Source organism: Cetorhinus maximus, chromosome 20 (genome assembly GCF_964194155.1).
Source record: "Cetorhinus maximus chromosome 20, sCetMax3.hap1.1, whole genome shotgun sequence".
Taxonomy (NCBI): domain Eukaryota; kingdom Metazoa; phylum Chordata; class Chondrichthyes; order Lamniformes; family Cetorhinidae; genus Cetorhinus; species Cetorhinus maximus.
In genome coordinates this window covers 75,934,175-75,956,743 of record NC_135898.1, presented here as the reverse complement: position 1 = coordinate 75,956,743, position 22,569 = coordinate 75,934,175, and the positions used below count along the sequence as shown (strand labels likewise).

The 22,569-nt window shown below is 45.3% G+C and overlaps 1 protein-coding gene across 1 annotated transcript in view; it reads right to left on the bottom strand.

Annotated features, from left to right (window-relative positions):
- The window catches only part of blnk (B cell linker), a 226,762-nt gene that overhangs the window by 161,640 nt on the left and 42,553 nt on the right, over positions 1-22,569 (bottom strand). The window contains exon 3 of the mRNA XM_078564923.1: positions 7,555-7,601. Within this exon, the coding sequence (XP_078421049.1) occupies positions 7,555-7,601 (47 nt within the window). The remainder of the gene's footprint in view (positions 1-7,554; positions 7,602-22,569) is intronic.

Genomic DNA, 22,569 nt, shown 5'->3' with positions numbered 1-22,569 from the left:
CTCCTTCTCTCTTCCTCCTCCTGGACTCCTTTACCTCTCCCCACTCCTTCCCCCCTCCAAATTCCTTCCATTACACCTTCCACAACCTTACACCTACCTCCCCAGTTGCCGTCTTCTCCCTGTTAGCCCCTCCTCCCCCTGTAGTCTCTCCCCCAACCTCTCCCCAACACCTTTGTACCCCCCCCCCAACCTCAACCTCCCCAACACCTTCGCTCCGTCCTCCCAACCTCACCCCCTTGACACCTCTTCTTCTCCCACCCCCAGGTACGTGTTCCTCTCCCAAGCACAGCTGGAACTTCCTCTCCACCCCCTTGACCATCATCCATTGTGAGCAGACCCTCAAGAGTGACTTTCCACCTTCCGTGAGCTGCTTCATGGCGGAGCCATGTCCATGAGAATCCACCCAGCATGCCATGGACATTCTTCCAGGGTCCCACTGCTGTCGGGCTCCAGCATCTTCTGCTCCTTGGATGTCCGCGATGTGAGCAAGGCCCTGGCGATAAGTCCCGCCTTCTGCATGTCACATTTGTCAACATGTGTTCTGCACCAGCTGCCAATGTGGGTGGACCATCCAGAATGAGGGGATGAGTCCAATGGGCTGGCCTTATAATGACATGCAGATGTATTACAATGAGGTTCCCAACATCTGGCCCGCCGTCAACAGGCTGAGTGGATGATTGCAAACTGGTTTCACAACACCGTGAAACCGATTTTTGGTCTTCTCGCCATATTGTCTACTCACGCCGCCAAACACGCCCGAGGCCAGCGGGCACGGAAAATTCCGCCCTTTGAGATGGCACTTTCTCTTGGAAGGGGTAGCAATCCCGCTTCAAACCTATTAAAGGCCCAATGGCTATTAGATGCCCACAGGACGAGCTGACCAAATGCAGCCCAATGAGTGCAGCAAACACCACCAACATATATGGACATATGAATTAGGAGGAGTAGGCCATTCGGCCCCTCAAACCTGTTCCACCATTTAATAATTCATGGCTGGTCTGATTGTAGCCCCAACTTCACATTCCCGCCTATCCCTGATAATCTTTGACTCCCTTGTTAGTCAAGAATCTATCTACCTCTGCCTCATCAATGATACACTCATCAATGTAATGAATGAAGATATCAGTGGGACTGGAAAAAGGAGTTTTCAAAATTTCCTTAAAAAGACCCATGCGGGTTCCCATAACAACATCTTAATTCCATTTTCCACCACAGCCTCAATGTCTCTCTCTCCACTCCCTCCCCCCCCCACCCACCTTAAACCAATTTATATTTCTCCCTTCTTCTAACTATGCTCCAGTTCTGCCGAAGGGCCACGAAGACTCGAAACGTTAACTGATTTCTTCTCCGCCGATGCTGCCAGACCTGCTGAGTTTTTCCAGGTAATTCTGTTTTTGTTTTGGATTTCCAGCATCCGCAGTAGCTTTTAGCTTTTTGTTTTTAATTCCATTTTACCCTGGCGCTCAGATTTTAGATGCATTCATGGATGTTTCATTTACTGAAGCAGGTGACCAGAGGAAAAGGGCTTCTGGGGACTGAGAACAGAAAGTCCCATAGGGTGATGGAGACCGTCAATGCAAACAACAGCACCACAATCACTGCCACACAAAAGATCAAAGTGTCCAATGATCCCTCCAGATTGAGCATGGTTAAGCGAAAGCAGCTTCCCGTGTTCACAGGCAACACAAATAATAGAGCGTGACTTACCTCCTTACCTATCACACACTCCCTCTATCATTAACTAGGCAGAGGGAAACCTACATTATTCATAAGTAATTTCTGGAATCTTGTTAACTCCATTCCACTGTGTAAACTCATACAGGCAGTCACAAGGGAGTTAGTTGTGCTGCTCTTGAAGGGGAGGTGCTTAAAGAGAGCTTGTACCTGCAGACATTATAACAATGGTTTGGACGCAGACATCTGGACGAACAGAAGTGTGGGTACCAGCCGGATTCCTTCATCGCTGCTTTCTGTTGTGATTAAGGAAAATGTTGCACTGCTAGCAACAAAAGAAATTTAAGTGGAGGAGGAGCAGCTAGTTGTCAAAGCTTTGAATGAAAAATTGCTTTGGAAGTTATTCAAAGGCAGACGGTTAGACTGTTGGAGACGCAGGGCATGGGAAGCAAAGAGCCAAGAGCAGTTGGTAAAGGCAGAGCAAGCGGAGCACCATCAGTTTTCACTTCTTGTGGTATCCCAAAGAATTTAAATGGGTATTAATTCAGTCACTATTTCTTTGAAGAGACCTGATGGCGCAGCTAATGAAAGCTTTGCATTTTTAAAGTCGTTAGGAATGATTAAGAGAAAATTGAGAAATGATCAGAGGAGCAAGTGAACCTCTGCAATTCTTGCCTTGTCCTCAGCACATCCTTAATGGCATCTTACACTCAGAAGGAAGCAGTCCAATACTCAGAAAGGTTTTCACTGGGTGCAGCACTGAGCATGAGTACGGATGGGAACCTGAGAGCCAAAGAGCGGGAACAAGCAGGGAATTGAGATATTATGGTCCCAGATACCAAATGAACAATAATTTTGGGGCTCAGATCTCACGTTCATAGAGTGAGGATGGTTTCCATACATGTGACTGAGATGATGGAGAAGTGGAGGGAGTCGATTATATACATTTGAACACAACACTTTTCAGAGCAAAATTGTTGTGGCCATTTTTTGGGTTGGTTTTATGATGGTAAGCCACACCAGCCCAGTTAAATTCTTTTGGTGCTGCCAAACCTAAAGAAAATCCTTGTACAAAGTGAAAGAAGAAGCACAATATGACACCTTAAGTGTAAAATCTTCATTCAACATGTAAGAGATATTTGATAAGGCATCTCAAATGAACCAAAGCATCTAACACATCAGGTTTTATTCAAACAACCTTGGCTGATACTCCAGGCAGTACTAAGAAAGTGTAGAAACAAGGGGTGAAAGTTAATGCCATTCCCCGGGGTGAGTTTGGTGGTGAGGAAGCATTTAATCAGGGGGGGGCCACACCCACCACCCTCCCACCACTTGCCCGATTAAGTCCATTGCGGGTAGACTCATGGCCGGCCTTCTCACCCTGCCACCAATTGAGTCACCCAAAGACAGGTGGAGGATTGCCTTGCGGGAAGCCAAACCCTGTCAGGGTTGCGTGTGAGCTACCCGGGGTGGGTCCTTTGTTCAAAGGCACTCAGTGCCTGATGGAGGCACCCAACATTGGGAAGGGAGGAGGCCCATCCTTGGATGAACCCATCCTTTGCTGCTGACCTCCCTTGCCACCCCTCAGTGACCCTCCCCCCAGCCCAACTTCACTCACTTGCGTCTGGGTCCATGGTGATCCTCGGCCTCAGGTAGGTGTCACACCAGCAGGAACCACTGTCTCCCCAGTGGCACTGCCAATCAATGAAGAGCTGGCAGCTTCTGATTAGCCAGCAGCTCTCAGCGGACAAGACTTCTGCCCCCAGGAACCCTTCATCTTGAGGAAGGCCCATTTAAGAGACTAACCAGCACTTAATGTGGTGGGCCTTCCCCAGCCTGGGCAATGCCAGCCAACAGGCGAGACCCCTGCTGCCTCCATTAAATCCCGCCCAGAGAATTCTCCCAGTGTCCTGGCATTCATTCCTCCCTCAAAGATACTAGCAAAAGAAAATTGACTGGTATTCATCGGATTGCGTAATAGCAAGACCCCATGAACAGCAAAGTGGCTATCAAGCTTGCCAAATAACTGCAGTCATTGAAGTTCATATGATTAGGCATTCACATGCCCATTAGGAATGCAGTTCTGTTGGTATATCCACATTAAAAGCATCTCTTTGTTCCTTTATGCTGACATTTCCCTCTGACTCATTGACTCATGGATTAATGAATTTTGATATTGTCAATCAAGCACATTCTTCAAATATCTGGGATGTTTTTATGGATTTCAAGTGGAACTAGTATGAAGGAAGTCCTCATTGATCACAGGGCACTGGGCATCACCAGGCAAAAGATACCCAAAATGGAAGTTGTTCACATGAGGGAAAGGGCTAAAAATACAACTGGGCCTGAAAACAAGAATCATTTATACAATTTTCTTTTAGAATATCTTGATTAGGGGAATATTTTGTATTGATATTATCCACCAGATGCCCGCTCTTTAAACAAAATGTCAACAATGGCGTCACTGATCTCCTAACAACTTTTGTTTCCAGAAAAATTCCCTTCCTCACATTCAGAATAATTAGAGTGTCACACACAGAAAAAGAAAACTAATGCCAAGCCTTCACATGCTCGGCTCTGTCCATTGCCTGATAAAGGAAACCAACAGTATTTGGATTGGATTCAATTCTAGACTTGTACATAGAAAATAAAATAAGCCTACCAACCAGCAACCAAATTCAGTCTAACCGTGTTCAGTCTAACAGCACAGTTCTGTTTGAAAAAACTGGTTACTCAATTAAAAAAAATCTAAAAACCGTGGATCAAAATTGGTGGTTTAGAGTACTCGTGTGTTCTGAGAGAGGAGCTGTGGGGTTTGGGGTTGCAGTGACTGCAGATGGGAGAAGAGTTAACGTATCAAGCAGCGGGGAGAGGGGCCTGGTAATGATCAGGGAAAGGAAGTGTAGTGGAAAAGCATATTTGGTTCAATCAGCAGGCATTTCAGTCATCCCTATTTACTTTTGTCTTACAACTGTGTGATGTTTTTGAGGTTTCATTCCACTGGGAGGCCCAATGACCTGATTGCAGGCTAGATACAAACCTTTCAAATAGGCTGGAAAATTTCCTGTGGCTTTGTCCATATCTACTCCATGACTTGAACCCTGGTTTCATTCTCCTATGGTGGATTTTAGGTATTTGCTTGTGATGTAAACCTGCCTCCCCAAATCTTGTATGTCAGTTATTTACAGGATTTGAACAGGTATCTTTTCTCTTGCTAAGTTTACAGATGGATTTATCAAGGGTTTACTTTAACAGCTGGACTAGATGGTGGAGGGCGTGAGCTGCCTATCAGGGAGCTGCACATCCTGGTCCATTTAATAGCTGGGCCACATTGCAATCCCACCAGAAATGGGCTTGCACAGACTGTGTACCGGCTTTGGGTCTGTGAAGATCAGGCAACCCAGAGGTTGCCAGGTGACAGTCAAATAAGTTGTCTGGGATGGGGGAGTTCAGGAAGGTTTTGCAGGTGGAAAGGGCTGAACCTGGGCTGGCAGAGGCCCATCTCTCATTGTTGAGCCTGGTGAAACACTCCTGCCTCTCTAGGCCCCACATGGGTAACGTTTACACTTGAATTACATGCTTATGTTGGGTGTCACCAAGTTTTATTGAGCAAGATGTCTGTGGCAGAGTGTCCTGTAGGCTGTTAGCCTAGCACTCAAGTCCTATCTAGTTGCTAGGACCCTAATTTGCATAAGTTTATGACGCTTCCACGTGAATTAGGTGGCCAGCTAGGGTTGTCAACCCTCCAGGATTGTCTGGAGTCTCCAGGAATTGAAGATCAATCTCTAGGACACTGCTGTGCAACCCTGGAGAAAAACCACAGGTACAATTAAAAGGATTTTTTTGTCACTTTCTTTGAACATTTTTCTTTATTAAAAATGTTGAAAATGGGGAAAAAAAAGGCTGTTTCGCTGACAGTCAAGTATCGTCCAATTGGGTAATGAGTCTTTTTGCTTTCCAGTTGGGGCAAGAAGGCAGTACGTCACAAGGGCAGGTGTGTCAGCCGCCTAACTGTGAGGCAATTAAGTCATGTGGTGAAACCTCCAGGAATACATTTAATCACATTTGGAAACCTACGTCCACCTCAGTCACCCAAGAAACAGGGTCATTAAAATAGCCATGGAGACCAGAGACTTGCGGTAAGTGTACTCCTTGGATTTTAACTCCTGTTTCACCCTATTTCTGACAGGCACAGCAAAGTAACATGCCCCTGGTAGCCTCTGGTAGAAGCAATGTACCAGAGAAATATTTTCCACGGGTGAGGACCAGGACAGGATTTTGTCACATGTCACCATGGCTCAGTCTTTGGTTGACTAACTCTGACCATTCTGAGCATTCTCCTCGAGTCATAGGCCCAAACCTGCACACTCTGCTCCTTTGAAGCTGGATTCTTGGTTGCTCATTTCGGCCCCTTTGAGCACCAACATCATTCGTGGCAAACTAGAAAACTAACAGAAGCTGACCAGCAGCTTCAGAAAAGCTGATGCCACCCAAAAAATGGTATGCCACTGAAAAATGATTCTGACATAGGAAAGCAAATAATTTATGGGATTTTAACTGGAGTCATGTGCAGCAGTGGAAAATAAAAATGGAAAGTAATTTAAAACCTGAGGGGAAATCCAAAATATTGAAGGTGCAAACAAAATTGATGGTGCATTTCTAAATGGGTCCAGTGCATTTTGAATTTTTTACATTAAAAGTGATGGGTTTTGGTGCATTTTGAGCACTTTTATATTTTACAATCAATAGGTTTAAATTAAAATTAAAATTAAAGAGACATTTGAATTTTCAACGAACCAGCAACCTAACACTTACCTAAAAGTTACCTCAACTATCACTATCTCACATCCATCCTTTACTGTCCGAGTGCTCGATCTCCTGTCAACTCACCTCATAGAAACTGTAACCCTTCTACCTCCAAACCCTTTCAGAGGGGCACCCTTTTCTTCTCCAATGTTCCCAGCTCATCCTGGCACTCTTCTTCCTCTCCTTCATTAATTCAATCAGTCACCTTTCTCCTTCTCTTATCCTGTTAAACTGATATTCTTCTTCCAGTCTGCCAGTTCAAGTTAGCACTCCTGCCTTTCCCCTCCATAGCTCATGCTCTCCACCTCCAATCGCTTCCTGAGCTGTTACCAGAGCTGGTACACTTCCTTCTCTCACCTGAAAGTGCATTCCTCCCATTTCCCTTCACTCCACCATCACCACCACCCCAAAGCACTGCTCCCAGTTTTGCCCCTTCCCTCTCCCTTCATTGCCCTTCATTCCTTTTTTCATTACCATTCACCTCCCCCTTGCACTACCATCAACTTCAATTGTCATCCATTTGCCCTATTTTATTACCATCTATTTGTGCTGCTCCGATCTGAGTCCAGCTATAATAAATCAGGCTGGGTCACTCTCAATGCCCTAAGAGTAAGGCAGGGATTCACAGGCCTTTGTTTACTATAGGTCCAGCCCATACTGTATTTTTTGTCAGCAAATGCTGACCCCAAAGTTGCCAGCTTCAAATACTGATGACTGGTAATGTATACATCAGCAACTCATTCGATATAACCCAGCTGATTGGTATTCTCTGCAAAAATTACTCCACTTCTCACCCCTCCTTCAAAAAACTTTTAAAAGCCTTGCTCTGTAAGTGTGCGTTCAGTTCACTCCTCTTTAACTCTTCCTGTCTACTGAACAGTTTACTCTTCATGCTCTTATAAAGTGACAGTTCCCTGCATGATGGTTAATTACTGAAAATACAAGCTGTTGCATCATTGCTGTTAAAAAGCACCATCAATCAACTTCACAGAACACAGAACATTCACCACTTGCTATAGAATAATGCATAGTAAAGAACTATAAAGTATTAACAAAGAGCAAAATTCCACTCACGGATAGTCTATTACATTGAATCGGTTCTGGAGAATATCTAATGAGTTCTGAAAGAAAAGAAAAAAGGCATTTATCTGTACAGATGCTTTGCAAAACATTTCCTACAACATAGCAATTTACATTCTTATTAAGACTAAAAAATAAATAATAACATCACATTGCATAAAAGACTAAAAGGTTTATTATTATGGTAAAAATGATGCATGCTTTTGTAGCCAGAAGTTGGATTATTCAGATGTGATTATTGAGATGATAGGTGCATCAAATGTTTTAAAGGTAAATTTATTCTGATCTGCCAGCTTCCTTGATGGTTCAGTGCATTCCCTAATGTGGCACCGAGAAATGCAACAACAACTTGCATTCATATAGTGAAGAAAGCCATCCCACTGCAATTCAGAGGACTGAGCATGGTCTCTGGTTCTATTGTCAGTCTGTGAGGGGTAGCTGGTGGGAATGGGGGGAAAATTCCTGATCCCCCATCCAGTGACCTTTGCTGAAAAGTACACATACAAATGTTGGAGGAAAAAGCACGCTGTTGCCCCATTTTCCCCTATACTGGTGAATAACCTCAAACCCAGAAAGGGAAGAGTAAGAAAACAGTTTTGATTGAAGTCAAGAAAAAAATATAGAATGGGCTGCCAAGGGAGGCACTGTTGGCTGATTGTATCGGCAAATGAAGAGGGAGTTGGAAAAGCACCTGGAGAAAAATCTGATGAAGGGATATGAGAGGTATGATATTTCCCACCTTGGGACCAGTCAGATGGATGACAATGGTCTTTCTAAATCTGTACATCCCTAGGGGGCGGGGGTTTTCTGTCTCCGCCCGCCGTCAGGATCTTCCGGTCCCCACCGCAAGTCAATGGACTTGCAGCCGGCAGCCCCCGCGGCGGATCCCACCACAGGCGGGGCTGGAAAATCCTGGCCGATGGGCAAAACCTTTAGCTCAGGAGGCGGGCACGTGCCCGGCCCGACTGAGCGTAAAATGGTGCACGTGGGCGTTGGGCGAGCACCCCAAAGTCACTGCGCGATCGCGCAATGTTTCGGTCGGCAGGCGCGTGCCGGAGTCGGCAGCATGCCTGCTGACAATTAAAAGGCTTATTAAGGCCATTAAATTATCAATTAAGTTGAATTTTTCACTGCCTGTCCAACCTTGTAGTTGGCTGGCAGACGAAAAGGCCCATGTGGCCTTTGCACTTGTTTCCCACGGGCAGGATGAGGTTTCCGAAAGCAAATAAAAATAAAATAAAAATTTAAAAACTTAATTAATAACATGTCCCTGCTCATGTGAGAGAGTCACATGAGGGGGACATGCTGTATAACATTTTTACTTTCTTTATCTTTTAAATATATCTCTTCATCTCCCTGAGGCAGCTCGCACGCAGGCGTGGAGTTCACACTCGCCCTCCTGCCCCCACCCGCACAGGCAGTGCTCAGCGCTGCCGCTCGCATTTCACGCTGGGAGGGACTTCATTGTCCTGCCCAGCGGGAAATCGCCTTCTGGCCTCTGTCATGGGCAGGGTTCGGCTTCCCGACCACCCCTGACCAAGCCCGCCCGACATGGGTGAAATTCTGCCCTATGTCACTGGGTCACACAGTCACTCAAAAAGCATTTGGGTACCGTATTGGAAGGTACCCAGCATCTGTGAAAACATAATCCAATGTAAGCTTGTGCTTCCAGGATAGGGAGGAGTAATCTTGTGTAAGATATTATCATTTGTAATGATTTTGAACAGTTTATATGAAATGCTTGGTGGGGGAGAGGTGCGGTTTCTTCAATTAACCCCAAAATGTCAACAGGCTGATTAAAAATAGCTGAAAGTGTTCTTGGAAGCAGCTTAATTTTAACTGACTAAAATTTGGAAGGTAGTAATCAAACTGAATCATTAACTCAATTAAAATTAATGTTTATAAAAGCAAAATACTGCAGATGCTGGAAATCTGAAACAAAAACAAAAATACATGGAAAAACTCAGCAGGTCTGACAGCATCTGCGGAGAGGAATACAGTTAACGTTTCGAGTCCGTATGACTCTTCAACAGAACTAAGGAAATAGAGAAATGAGGTGAAATAAAAGCTGGTAGAGGGGGATGGGACAGGTAGAGCTGGATAGAGGGCCAGTGATAGGTGGAGGCAAAGACGAGATTGCCAAAGATGTCATAGACAAAAGGACAAAGGGGTGTTGACGGTGGTGATATTATCTAAGGGTTGTGCTAATGGGGACATTAAGGGAAGCAAGCAGGACAAGCTAGTTGGTTGACAGGGCTCTCAACCGTGTCCGGCCCATCTCCCACGCATCCGCCCTCACACTTTCCTCTCCCTCCCAGAACCACGATAGGGTCCACTTTGTCCGCACTTATCACCCCACCAGCCTCCGCGTTCAAAGGATCATCCACCGCCATTTCCGCCAACTCCAGCATGATGCCACCACCAAACACATCTTCCCTTCAACACCCCTGGTGGTTTTCTGCAGGGATCGTTCCCTCCGGGACATCCTGGTCCACTCCTCCATCACCCCCTGCACCTCAACCCCCTCCCACGGCACCTTCCCATGCAACTGCAGAAGGTGCAACACTTGCCCCTTTACTTCCCCTCTCCTCACCGTCCAAGGGCCCAAACACTCCTTTCAAGTGAAGCAGCATTTCACTTGCACTTCCCTCACTTTAGTCTACTGCATTCGCTGCTCCCAATGCGGTCTCCTCTACATTGGAGAGACCAAACGTAGACTGGGTGACCGCTTTGCGGAACACCTTCGGTCTGTCCTCAAGCATGACCCAGACCTCCCTGTCGCTTGCCATTTCAACACTGCACCCTGCTCTCATGCCCACATGTCTGTCCTTGGCCTGCTGCATTGTTCCAGTGAAGCTCAACGCAAACTGGAGGAACAGCACCTCATCTTCCGACTAGGCACTTTACAGCCTTCCGGACTGAATATTGAGTTCAACAATTTTTAGATCATGAATTCTCTCCTCCATTCCCACCCCCTTTCTGATCCCCCTTTTCCAATAATTTATAATTTAAAAAAGAAAAAAATTTTCTTTTCCCATCTATTTTTAAATTTATTTCGATCTATTGTTTTATCTCCACCTTTTAGCCCATTTCGATCCCTTCCCCCCACCCCACCCCCACTAGGGCCATCTGCCACTAGCTTGTCCTGCTTGCTACCCTTAATGTCCCCATTAGCACATTCCTTAGATAATATCACCACCGTCAACAACCCTTTGTCCTTTTGTCTATGACGTCTTTGGCAATCTCTTCTTTGCCTCCACCTATCACTGGCCCCCTATCCAGCTCTACCTGTCCCAACCCCCTCTACCAGCCTATATTTCACCTCATTTCTCTATTTCCTTAGTTTTGATGAAGAGACATACGGACCCGAAACGTCAACTGTATTCCTCTCCGCAGATGCTGTCAGACCTGCTGAGCTTTTCCAGGTATTTTTGTTTTTGTTTAAAATTACTGTTTAATAGTTTACAACTTTAGGAACAGACATTGAAAATTGAAATGGGACAAATAAAACACCAATTTGTTCCCCAACACTTATTGTAGCCTTGAGTTCTGAGAAGTGAAACACCTCTTGAGCCACAAATTTTGATCAAATTCTGAACAGACATTAATGATTAATTTCTTCCCAAGTCAGTAAGTAAGGCTCATTTCTGATGCTCAGAGATGAGATAAAAACCAACGTAAGAATTATTTTTTAAAATTAAAACACTGACATGTAGGAAGTCTAGTCTCTATTTTGGATCCATGGAAACAATATTAATGCTATTTGTTAAAAAGCTTAGTTCTGTATTGAGATAAAGCACACTGTACATTTGAATGTAAATACGCACAAATAAATTAAGATAATTAAGAATCACACAAACCCTTACAGTGAATTACATAAAATCTACTGTGATCCCCCATATATTTCACTCCCTGTCCGCTCATAAAAACATATTTTAATGAGATGTCATGATTAGGTCAAACCTACAGTTGATATTACAAAACTATCACTCTCCTAAACTATCCTTCGCAAAACAACCTTAAGATGTGTCGACTCCTTGCAGCCACTTTCCATACAATTTTTGTCCAGGGTAACTGTAATTAGTTTAGTGCTTATTTACAATAACAACGTTTTCCAAACATTATGGGCAACACGGCGGAATGTAAGATGACACGCGATGAGGTTGGGCGTGTGTCCTGACGTCGTCGCAAACTGGCGCGATATTTCATTCAGTGGGCACGCGCTGGAGTTGGCTGCGCGCCCACTGATAATTGAAAGGCCTATTAAGGCCATTAACTAGATAATTAAGTTGCATTTCACGCTGCCCGTCCAACCTTGCGGGCAGGTGAAAAGGCCAAGCAGCCTTTATGTTTTTTAGGAAACCTCATCCACGAGCGGGATGAGGCTTCCTAAAGCTAATACGGATGAAATAAAAACTTTATTTTGAAAATAAAAACGTGTCCCATCTCACGTGACACAGTCACATGAGGAGACATGTTTCATTAACTTTTTAATGTCCTTATATATTTTTAAAAAGCACTTCAATTGCCCTGAGGCATGGATTGAAGCACTCTTTCACGCGCATGCGTGAAAGAGCGCTGGACCCGACTCTCCCTCCTCCCCCCCCCGCCCGCACAGGTAGCATTCAGTGCTCCCGCTCGCGTTCCATGCAGGGCAGGCCTTAATTGGCCCACCCACGTGAAATCGTGGTGCAGAGCCGATCGCGGGCGGCAGTCAGCTCCGCGATCGGCCCCGCCTGCTCCAGCCGAGCCCACCCAACGACTGGAAAATCCAGGCCTATATCTAAAAATATTGAAGCAAGGAATGAGCGTGGCGAGTTGGTGGTGGGGTGGGGGAAGAAACTTCAGCTGCCCCATTGACACCCACTGCACGCCAAATTTTCCCAGCCCCTGCCATCATCTGTTGGGCTCCATTAAGTTCTTGCTACTTACTTCATTGCTCCCTCTCTTCTTTCCTGTTGATGGCCATCTGTTCATCTAGGCTCTAAGCTTTGGAATTCCCTTCCTGAACCTATGTCTCTCTATGACGCTCTCTGTTATTAAGATGTTCTTTAAAACCGGCCTTTTTGACGTATCTTTTGGTTACCTGTCCTCGTATTTACTCAGTGTCAAATCTTGTCTGATCTGTTAAGGCTCTTAGAGAAGTTTTACTCCCTTAAAGACGCTATTTCATTCCAAACTATTAGTTTTTTAAATAATCCATTGATCAGGCTCACTATTTGTTTTCCATTGATAATATTATTAACATAAATTGATTATTGACACCACAAAAAAATATGTTCACTTGGAGTTGTAACCAAGTGTTTCTTTCCATAATTCCTCAGAACATCAATTTCCAACCATACGGCTACAAGAGTGAAATCGACGCAAGTTAGATTTGCATGCCACAAGGGGAAGGGGGAATAATTCTTGTTATTCTTATTTCATTGTGGTCGTATTGCCTGCCAATATCTTGTCTAAGCTCACACATAATGGTTGCTATACCCATGACAATTTATAACAATGTGAGCCAGTGTGTTCAGGAGTTGAGGGAACACAAAGTCACTTTAGGAAGGCAATGATTTAAGAAGTAAAGGTCAGAGAGGCTGAGTTATTTCAAAAAGAAACTTTGTGATTATCACCACAAATGCTTGGTGCTGAGATCAACTATTACACAATGAGCAATGACCATTTTATTCAATGGGACTTGCAAGTCTTTTATTTCCAGATTCATACTATTTACAGGGGGGTAATAATGCAAACCAAACTGACTGGCAACAGTTGAAAGAAAAAGAGGAATACATTGTTAAATTATTATGAATAATTATTAATTAATAATTATTATTCAGTTGACAAGCATTGGTCATGTTTGATCTCAAATTACTGTTAGCCAAATTATATCATATTAATTTTACTTACGTTATGTTGTTCACTGTTGAGGAGCCACCTTTTTCCATATATATACCAGATTTTTTGACAAGTTTTTGAAATATTTAACGGATTCTCTAATCAGGGTGGTTGGCAAATAAGTTTAAAAAAACACCAATGCTGGTGTCATCTAATGAGGTCTGTTAACAAATTCACTGCTTTGTTTTATAATGACGTGTGACAGCACCACCTTTGGGATATGCCAGTGCACAATGCATTATGAGTATGTTCCATTTCCCCATGGTTCTGTTGTACTATTAATGGAATAGAAAGTTTTAGTAAATGTCCAACGCAGACCAAGGGGTAATTTTGACTTTGTGTGATAGTTAAAGTCATGTGATAACCAATCAGCAACAGGATGTAAAACAGGCTGTCGATTTATTCTCAAGCGATTTGCACAATCTCCCAAAGTCAAAATTACCTTCCAGATGTTTTTTGGCAGGATCAGCTAATTCCGAAACAAAACTGGATAGGGAGGCAATGTTACAATGAGTTTTCATGTTATTTCTTCTCTTAATATTGTCATGATAATAGCTTGATTTTCTCAGATTGCTCCATTTGATTACATAATGCAACAGTGGCCATACATGCTATAAGATTCAAATGACAACCTGTCTTTAAACTAATTCAGTCTGTGACATTAATATGCAATAAATTGTCCTGACTTTTCAATTTTGGCAACAACACAAGCTTTATAACATATAAGCTGCACAACTGATTACTTCAATCGAGCAAATTGTTTTCTGCTCATGTGATAAATTGCAAAATGTTGCATCATTTGAAGCTTTATGAAATAGTGAGGTTGATTTTTGTTGACCTTTGCTCCCAGGAATCACCCATTCCCCAGGTATATAATGTGTATGGTGCCTGCATATTATTAACTGAACGCTAGAAGACAGTGATGGCAATAAACATATTGTAGCTATGGCACTCCAAAGTCTTCTCTTATATTGCTTATCCATTAATTGAAAATGCTACACCAGGGGTTTCCAATCAGGTTCTGCAGTCCCTAGTGGCCCATGCGAACATTTCAAGGTTTGCATCAGCGGCTACCTGTCTCTACCCTACAATTTAATGTAAATTTAATGTTAATCTCCAAAAGGTTACAATATTCAGGGCACAGAGTTTGACCTTCCAGCCCAAGTCACAGATCAATACCAGCGCAATATCATTTTTATCACTTTCAGATCCCAGCCCTGCACTGGACTTGAGGAACTAGAAAATGCTGCTTGGCCACAGAGGCTCCTGGTCAGCTTTCCAGGACCCTGTTGTCAAGGAAACGACATTCAGTCTCAGTCCCGGTTGGCTCATTAGCAACAGAAAAGTGGAAAAATGAGGGTTCCTTTGTCCGTCAAACCATCAGTCTCATCTGCACTCGGTCATATCAAGTGACAACCTGCCCATCTCAGTGACAGTCTACCAGCCTCACAGTCACTGCCTACTAACCTCAGTGACAGTCTACCAATCGGTCTGTGACTGTCCACCCAGCTCTGCAACCCAGCCTACTAACTTAAGCATGATCGGATGGGGATGAACAGTGAGAAAGACATGCGCGTGTGCATGCTGAAGATACCCGCACATTTTGACAGAATTGTTGCTCAGCAGCACCAAGTTTCAGATTAAGCAAGTAACACAAAAATATTAAACATATATGCTTAATTGTATAACTAAATTTTATACAGTAAAACTACTTGTGCAACTGGGGGGTTTGCTAAATTTTTAATAACACAAGTCAGGGTGGGGCTTGTATCACACAGATGCTCAGAAGCAAAATGGTTGAGAACCCCTGTGCTGGAGTCTCTAGAATTAAAAGTGATTAGTTATTACCATGCCAATTTGAGCATTTAATCAAACATAACAGTGGTGACGAGGATAATGGACAGCAGAATGTTGAAAAGATTGAGCATCAGACATCTTATATTAAGATCACTGGTCAAAAACCCTTGGAAGTGCTCATTGAAAAGTACAAGTCCTTATTCGGGCAAAAACAAATGTGAGTGATTTTTTTGGACATAACAGTGCAAAGGTCAGGCAAAGAGACTGGACACCTGTTGCACAGCATGTCCGTCCCCTTTGTTTCCTAGGATTCCTGGTATTTTTCTAAGAGGATGCAGAGCTGGGCCCGATACAAGCACAGGCCTATCATGTTCAGTCAACAGAGAGTTTACCGAATATCCTATCTACTTTTGCTGAAATTATGATCGCAGTGGGTAGGTAAGAGCAATACCCAAAAAGCTGGTAGAGAAATTGTGCCAAGCAGGCCACTGAAGAGGTCCCTCCAGGATAAATCAGAATGACTCATTCAAATTTTTGGGCCTAGACAGCAGCGGTTTGGAGGCATTAAGGCCAACAGCCAGGAACACAGCCTGTTGAGAGGTCTGCAGTTGCACTGCTTGTTCCTGCCCGTTATTCTGGCACTAGGCCCTGTCTGAAGGCAGGCCTGTCCTGAGGTTGCCCAGGCCACATTTTGGATGTGCTGCTCCTGCCCAGCAGCAGGAAAGAAAGGGCTAGTGAAATCGGCCTCACACTACCCAGCGCGGACAAGATTGATGAATCTAATTTCAGATCATTGAGACAAAAAGACAAATTGAATAAAAATTTCTTTGGAAAACTCAGTTGGCAGCCATTGCTTGTATATAACATTGGGCAGGGTTTTGAGGTCGTCGGGCAGGCGCGGTGGGTGGGCCCGGGAGCAGCCGGGAAACAGTCCACTGCCCGTGATCGGCCCCTGGCCGCGATTTCATGCCAATTAAGGCCCGTCCAGCGTGAAACGCGGCTCGTCACTGGTCGGGAAGGGCCGAGCGGGGGGCGGGTGCCTGTCGGCCGCTGGGTCCAATGGTGACCCGGCCGCCGGTTTGAAAATAGCCCAGGCAGCCCCTAGAAGGCTGCCACGGAAGAACGTCTCCTCTGTGTCTTCAACAATAAAGTTATGGAGTCAAGTGAGACTAGAGATACCAGGCGGGAGGGCAGGTCGGGCGGGCACTCAGACCCCCGCTTTTCGGATGAGTGCCTCACTGTCCTGCTGGAGGAGGTGGCTGGCAGGAGGGACACCCTTGTCCCCAGAGATGGGAGGAGGAGGCCACCGCACCTCACCAAGAGGGCCTGGGAGGAGGTGGCAGCAATGGTGAGCAGCCGTGATGTAGTGCAGTACACATGGGTGCAGTGCCGGAAGCGCTTCAGTGACCTGCTGAGCTAGGAAGGGTGAATACTGTGTTTGCATGGGTCAGTGTGCAGAAATGTTCAGGTGTAGCCATCCCCCTGTGGACCTCAAGGGTGCTAGAGTTTGAGTGCCAACTGTCAATGGCACTCCGGAGCTGGCCAAGGGGGTGAGCCCTGGCTGCTCGGCCTGAGTGCCTTGCAGTTTCTGAGGGCCACGACTCAGATGTGCCCTGCGAGGTGTTCCTCAGGTGGAGTTGGCTAGGTTGCAATGGCGCTGCGGTAGAGAGTGGACTAATCAATGCTCCTCTGTTCTTTCAGGAGAAGATGAGCCATAACCAGGCAGAGAGGGCATGTACAAGCGGAGGCCTACCCAACCTGCTGCTGCAGGATGTCCTCGAGCTCGACAGCCAGAACCTTCCCCGTGCAACTGAGCATGGAGAGGCAGGGGTGTCAGACGAAGGTAAGAGCACAGTGCTCAGAGGTGAGAGTTTCAGATTGTGCAACCTTTCTAGTTTAGCCCCTTCATTGATGGGAGCCTTGAGAGGCTGAGACTCCTTCGGCATTGCACCTCGGACATATTGAGGTAGCTGCATCGCCGCCTGTAAACCCTGGCAGCAGGATAGTAGCATCTTCTGCAGCCCCTTCCGCCTTGTACTACCTGCTGACCCTGTGCCCATTGTGCCTGCGCCTCTCCACCCACAGGTTGCTTCCCTGGAAACTGTATTGGGACAAGTGGCCTCCTCTCCCTTCTACCCCTCTCTTCCTCCTCAGAGGAGGTGCCACCAGCGGAGACCACAACCCCCATTACCAGGGTAACAGAAGGCTGACTGATACCTGGAAGGGTCCACATGGTCTGAATCCTCCAGGGGCCTTGGAGACACCAAGGAGTCCGGAAATGAAGCCTGGAAATGCTAACAATGATGGCCTGGACACAGATGAAGCTGCTAAGTACCAATAAGTCACCAGCAGCAAACTATCTACTGAACTCCTCACTACTGCTGACCCCTTTCATCCCGCCCGTGGATGAAGTTTTAGAAAATGTCGGCTGGCCGCCTGCCCGTTTTGCCTGTGCGACTAGTGCGAAATCGCACAGGCAACAAAAAATCGGTGTCAATTGTCTTTTAATTGGCCTTAAGTGGTCTCTTAATTAATGGCAGGAGCGGCTACGGCACCCACTTACACCCGCCAGCCGAAATATCGCGCGCTATTTTACGCCCGATTGGGTCGGGCACACGCCCACGTGCGGGGTGTAAAATTCTGCCCATTGAATTATATCTAATTGGATGGCATCACAATCTGGATGATACAGTTGCTTGTGAAGCTGGTGCTGGTCCATTTTTAAATGCAACGTTTCAGAATTATTCACCTTTCATCCATGTGGTGGCAGCAATTCTTACTTTTCTGTGACGGTTGGAAAAAATGGCTATTCTATTACAATAGAGCTCCACATCTATTCATTGGTGCTTTGTTGCCATTCATCGCACTTGGAATTAATAAGGCAACATTACTGAACAGAGAAATGGGTGAGTAAAGTTGAATTTTCAGGACAAATGACTACTCCAGTGACTGCAGCAAACACGGGAACATAAATAAGGCAGCACTGCTTTTTCCGAGCTGCTCAGGCAACAGACCATCCCTTTTGGCAACACAAACAGGAGTTCAGTGCTAGAAACATTCATGAGCTTTGCCTGCCAGAAACTTAACGAACTGAACAACTGACACAACTCCACAAAAGGTCACTGAAGGTGGTTTTCCATTCAGTGCTTTGCAAACCTCCCTGTGACCAGCCTCACTCCAAGACCGTGTGGGGGGGAGAACTTCCATGGAGTTCTCTCAATCTCTCTCTTTAACTTTGGCCAACTGTACTGCTCTCTGGGGGAATCAGCCACTTTTCCATCGAAGTTACAGTGGCAGAACAGGAGAACCCCGGGGGAAATTCCAAGTGCGTGACTTTGAAAGAACTGAAATAATGAAAGACTGCACAGACACAATTGCTTGAAATTATTTTAGCACTGATCAGGCTTGAAGCTGTTTGATATGGAAAACCTCCACCAGCGTATATCATGGTGCATCTCCCTCTTCTTGTTGAGAATCAGGATTAGGTTACTGGGGTCTATCTCCTTCCCAGTAAGGCAGGGGTCCTAGATTGTGATAGTCTGGTCTGAATGCAATTAAGTGCTTCCCTTTGTGGTCGCACTGCTGAAATCTTTAGGAGTTGGGCCAGCCAAGCAAACCGAATATAAACAAGATTAATTAAAATAACAGAATTAGAATTGAAGTGTTGGATACAGTTTGGTGGGTCTGAAAAAGTCTTTGTGGCCTTACGTAGGTTAACTGTAAGGCCTGAATTTTCCCCTCGTCGGGAGTGAATGAATCAGGAGCCCGGGAGCAGCCGGGAGACTGGCCCCCCCACTGCGATTTCGCGCTGGTTGGCCAATTAAGTGGCCAGCCAGCCTGACACGCCCACTGAAAAGCTCAGTGCTACCAGGGTGGAGGCAGGAAAAGGGCAGGTGCGGGTAAGCGCTCCGAGAGGGCTCCCTGAAGGCAGACAGCTGCCTCAGGGAGCTGCAGACCTGGAAACAATGAAATGAAGCACTAAAAAGCTGCAAAAAAAAGTCCATGAATCACAATCAGGCACCAGAAAGCATACCTCATAAAAGTGGTGTCTCCAGATATTCCTTTTTATTTTATTTCCTAATGGAAATTTCATCCTGCCCTTGGATGAGGCTTCATGAAAAATGTAAAGGCCGCCTGGCTGGTTCTCCCGTCTGCCAATCGTAAGGTTGGACTGGCCACGAAAAATCACAGACAATTGCGCCATTAAGTCTTTATTGACTCTTAGAACTATTTACAATATACAATAAAGATAACAAGCTAGCAGTTGTCTCCGTGCTGGCTGGTACACATGGCTCTGTCTAACACTAGACTGACTCTGGGTGCGGGTCATGTGCTCTTATATCACTTTGTCGGCAGTACTGCACTCAGTCCCACATTAACCCTATATGTGCCAGGCCCTTAATACTATAACTCCCCTAAGTCTTCATCCAATGTATTTTCAGTGGTTATAGTTTACCTTTTATGTCTTACATTGTTATTACTACCATACATTTACATTGTCATTCCTACGTTCTCACTACCCCATCTCCCCTCTTCAAGTCCTTGAATTCAAAGGTTCAGATGGCCTGGAGGCCTTATGACCCTTCCATATCCCCTTTGCACTACTGTCGGGGGAGTGGCAGGCTCTGTCGCTGCTGGTTCTTCCTGGATTTTGTTCTGGCACCTGGGCACGTTTTCATCCTTTTTTTCCATTCTTTTATGTAGAACTGCACTGGGTCGGTTCGGCTGTTGTCCTGATCAGTGGTTGCTAACCTAACTTGAATCTTGCAGGGTGGACAAACATTGTATTCGTCTCCTTGTCATTTCTTTTGCCTCTTTTATCATTGTATGGGTCAAGGGTATGTCCTCTGTGGCAGAGGATAAGCATTCGTGTGACCTGAATAAGGTTTAGTGGTGCACCCAGCTCTGCCTTTCGCTGTTGGCAATGGACGGCTCCTATCAGATTCCAGCATCTTTTGTGGCTTTGGCACGCTGGCTGGGAGTTGTAGCGAATGGTCGGTGGGGTTGCAATGGTGACCTCCTGTACCGTTGTTGAAGCTCAATGGTCTGCTGGTTGCTTTCTTTTATATCCTCCACTGGAGGTGCTGTGATTAGCTCCTGGACGCTTGGCTGGTCTGACCATTGAAGGTTTTCTAACACCTGTAACGAGAATGGACAAGCCTGCTCTGCAAAGAGTGAATTCAGTTCAGAGCTGAAGTCCCTGTCAGGATACTCTTTTTTGTTTGAGTACTCAGGAACTTGCAGTTCCGTATGATTAACAACAGTGGTTGTCTTGACATCTTCTGCCGTTTTGAGGAGATCCAGGGCTACACAGGCATCTCTGCTCGAGCTAAAGTCTGGTTATGGATGACGTACAACAGATCAAAGATTAGCTTGCCGCCATACCTTAGTCATTCCAGAATCATACCTATGACTGGAAGTCAGGTTCCTCCAGACCTATAGAGTGGTGTGTCTGTTGTTCGAAGCCAGAGATCTTTTAGCCATATTTCATTGCTTGACAGGACTGTTACCCCGGCTCCTGTGTCTAATTTAAAATTTGTTAAATGGCCATTGACTAAAATATCTGGATTCCAAAATGACAAACCAAGATCTTTGACCTCAGCCAAGAAGCACGGCTATGGATCTTCTGGGCTTGCTTCTCGATCTCGTGGATGATCTTGGGGCCTTCTGTGTGTTTCAGTGTTTTTGTCTTGCACAGTTAGCCATAGTGTCCAATCCTGTGCACTGAAAGCATTGGGCTGAAAACGCAGGACATTGATCACGCCTGTGGGGACGCTTTGTGCCATAGCATTGGCCTGGTCGCTCTGCCCACTTAGGTATTCTTTTCCCTGGCTTGGAATGTCGCTGTGTCTTTGTTGCTTAAGTAGCTGAACTGTGGATTGGCCTCTGTGCCACGGTTTATTTTCTCCCTTAAAATGGTTCTGTGCTGTTCACGATGTTCTGACTGTCTAACTATCTGGATCGCCTTCTCCAGGGTTCGATCCTCCTTTGCTTGCATGAGGTCAGAGAGTGCATTGTCTGCTGCTTCTATCACTATTCTGTCTCTGATGAGCTCAGATTTTAAGCCTCCGCTTTCGCAATCTTCTGCCATCCTGTACAGATCACGTGAATGAATCAACAGATTCTGCTGGCTGCTGGACTGGCTTGTTAAATTTCACTCTTTTGAGTATTTTATTGCTTCTTAGGTTGAAATACAGGTTGAAATATGAATTAGGAGGAGTAGGCCACTCGGCCCTTCGAGCCTGCCCTACCATTCAATAAGATCATGGTTGATCTGATTATAACCTCAACTCCACATTCCTGCCTACCCCCAATAAGCTTTCATCACCTCCTCTCGGTTATGAAGAATATATCTACATTTACCTTAAAAATATTCAGACTGTTTGCACTGCCTTTTGAGGAAGAGAGTTCCGAAGACTCACTAGCTTCTGAGAGAAAAAATTAGTTTAATAAACCTTCTCTGAATTGCTTCCATTTTTAAATCCTTCCTTAATTAAGACCAATACTGTAGACAGCACTCCAGATGTGGTCTCACCAGTGCCCTGTACAACTGAAGCATAACCTCCCTACTTTTGTAATCAATTCCCCTCAAAACAAATGCTAACATTCTATTAGTTTGCTTAATTACTTGCTGTACCTGCATACTAACCTTTTGTGATTCATGCACGAGGACACATAGATCCCTCTGCACCTCAGAGCTCCGCAATCTCTCACCATTTAGATAATATGCTTCTTTTTTTTATTTTTCCTGCCAAAATGGACAATTTCATGCTTACCCACATTATACTCCATTTGCCAGGTCGTTGTCCACTCACTTAACCTATCTATATCCCTTTGTAGCCTCCTTGTGTCCTCTTCATATCTTATTATCCTACCTATCTTTGTGTTATTAGCAAATTTAGCAACCATACGTTCAGCCCCTTCATCAGAGTCATTTGTATAAATTGTAAAGAGTTGAGGCCCCAGCGCTGATCCCTGTGGCACACCTCTCGTCACATCCTGCCAACCAGAAAAAGACCCACTTACGCTTACCCTCTGTTTCCTGTTAGCTAGCCAATCGAATAAAAGTTTTATTTTTTCATTAATAGTATGTCCCTGCTCACGTGGCAGAGTCACGAGGGGATATGTTTCATAACATTTATAAAATCTTTTTAAAAAAACTCAATTCATCTCCCTGAGGCAGTTCTCTGTCTCAGGGAGATTATGTAGCGCGCACTTGCGTGAAGGTCACGATCGTTTATCTCGCTATCCCCGCCCCCCACACAGGCAGCGCTTAGCGCTGCCGCTTGAGTTTCACGCTGGGTGGGCCTTAATTGGCCCACCAGC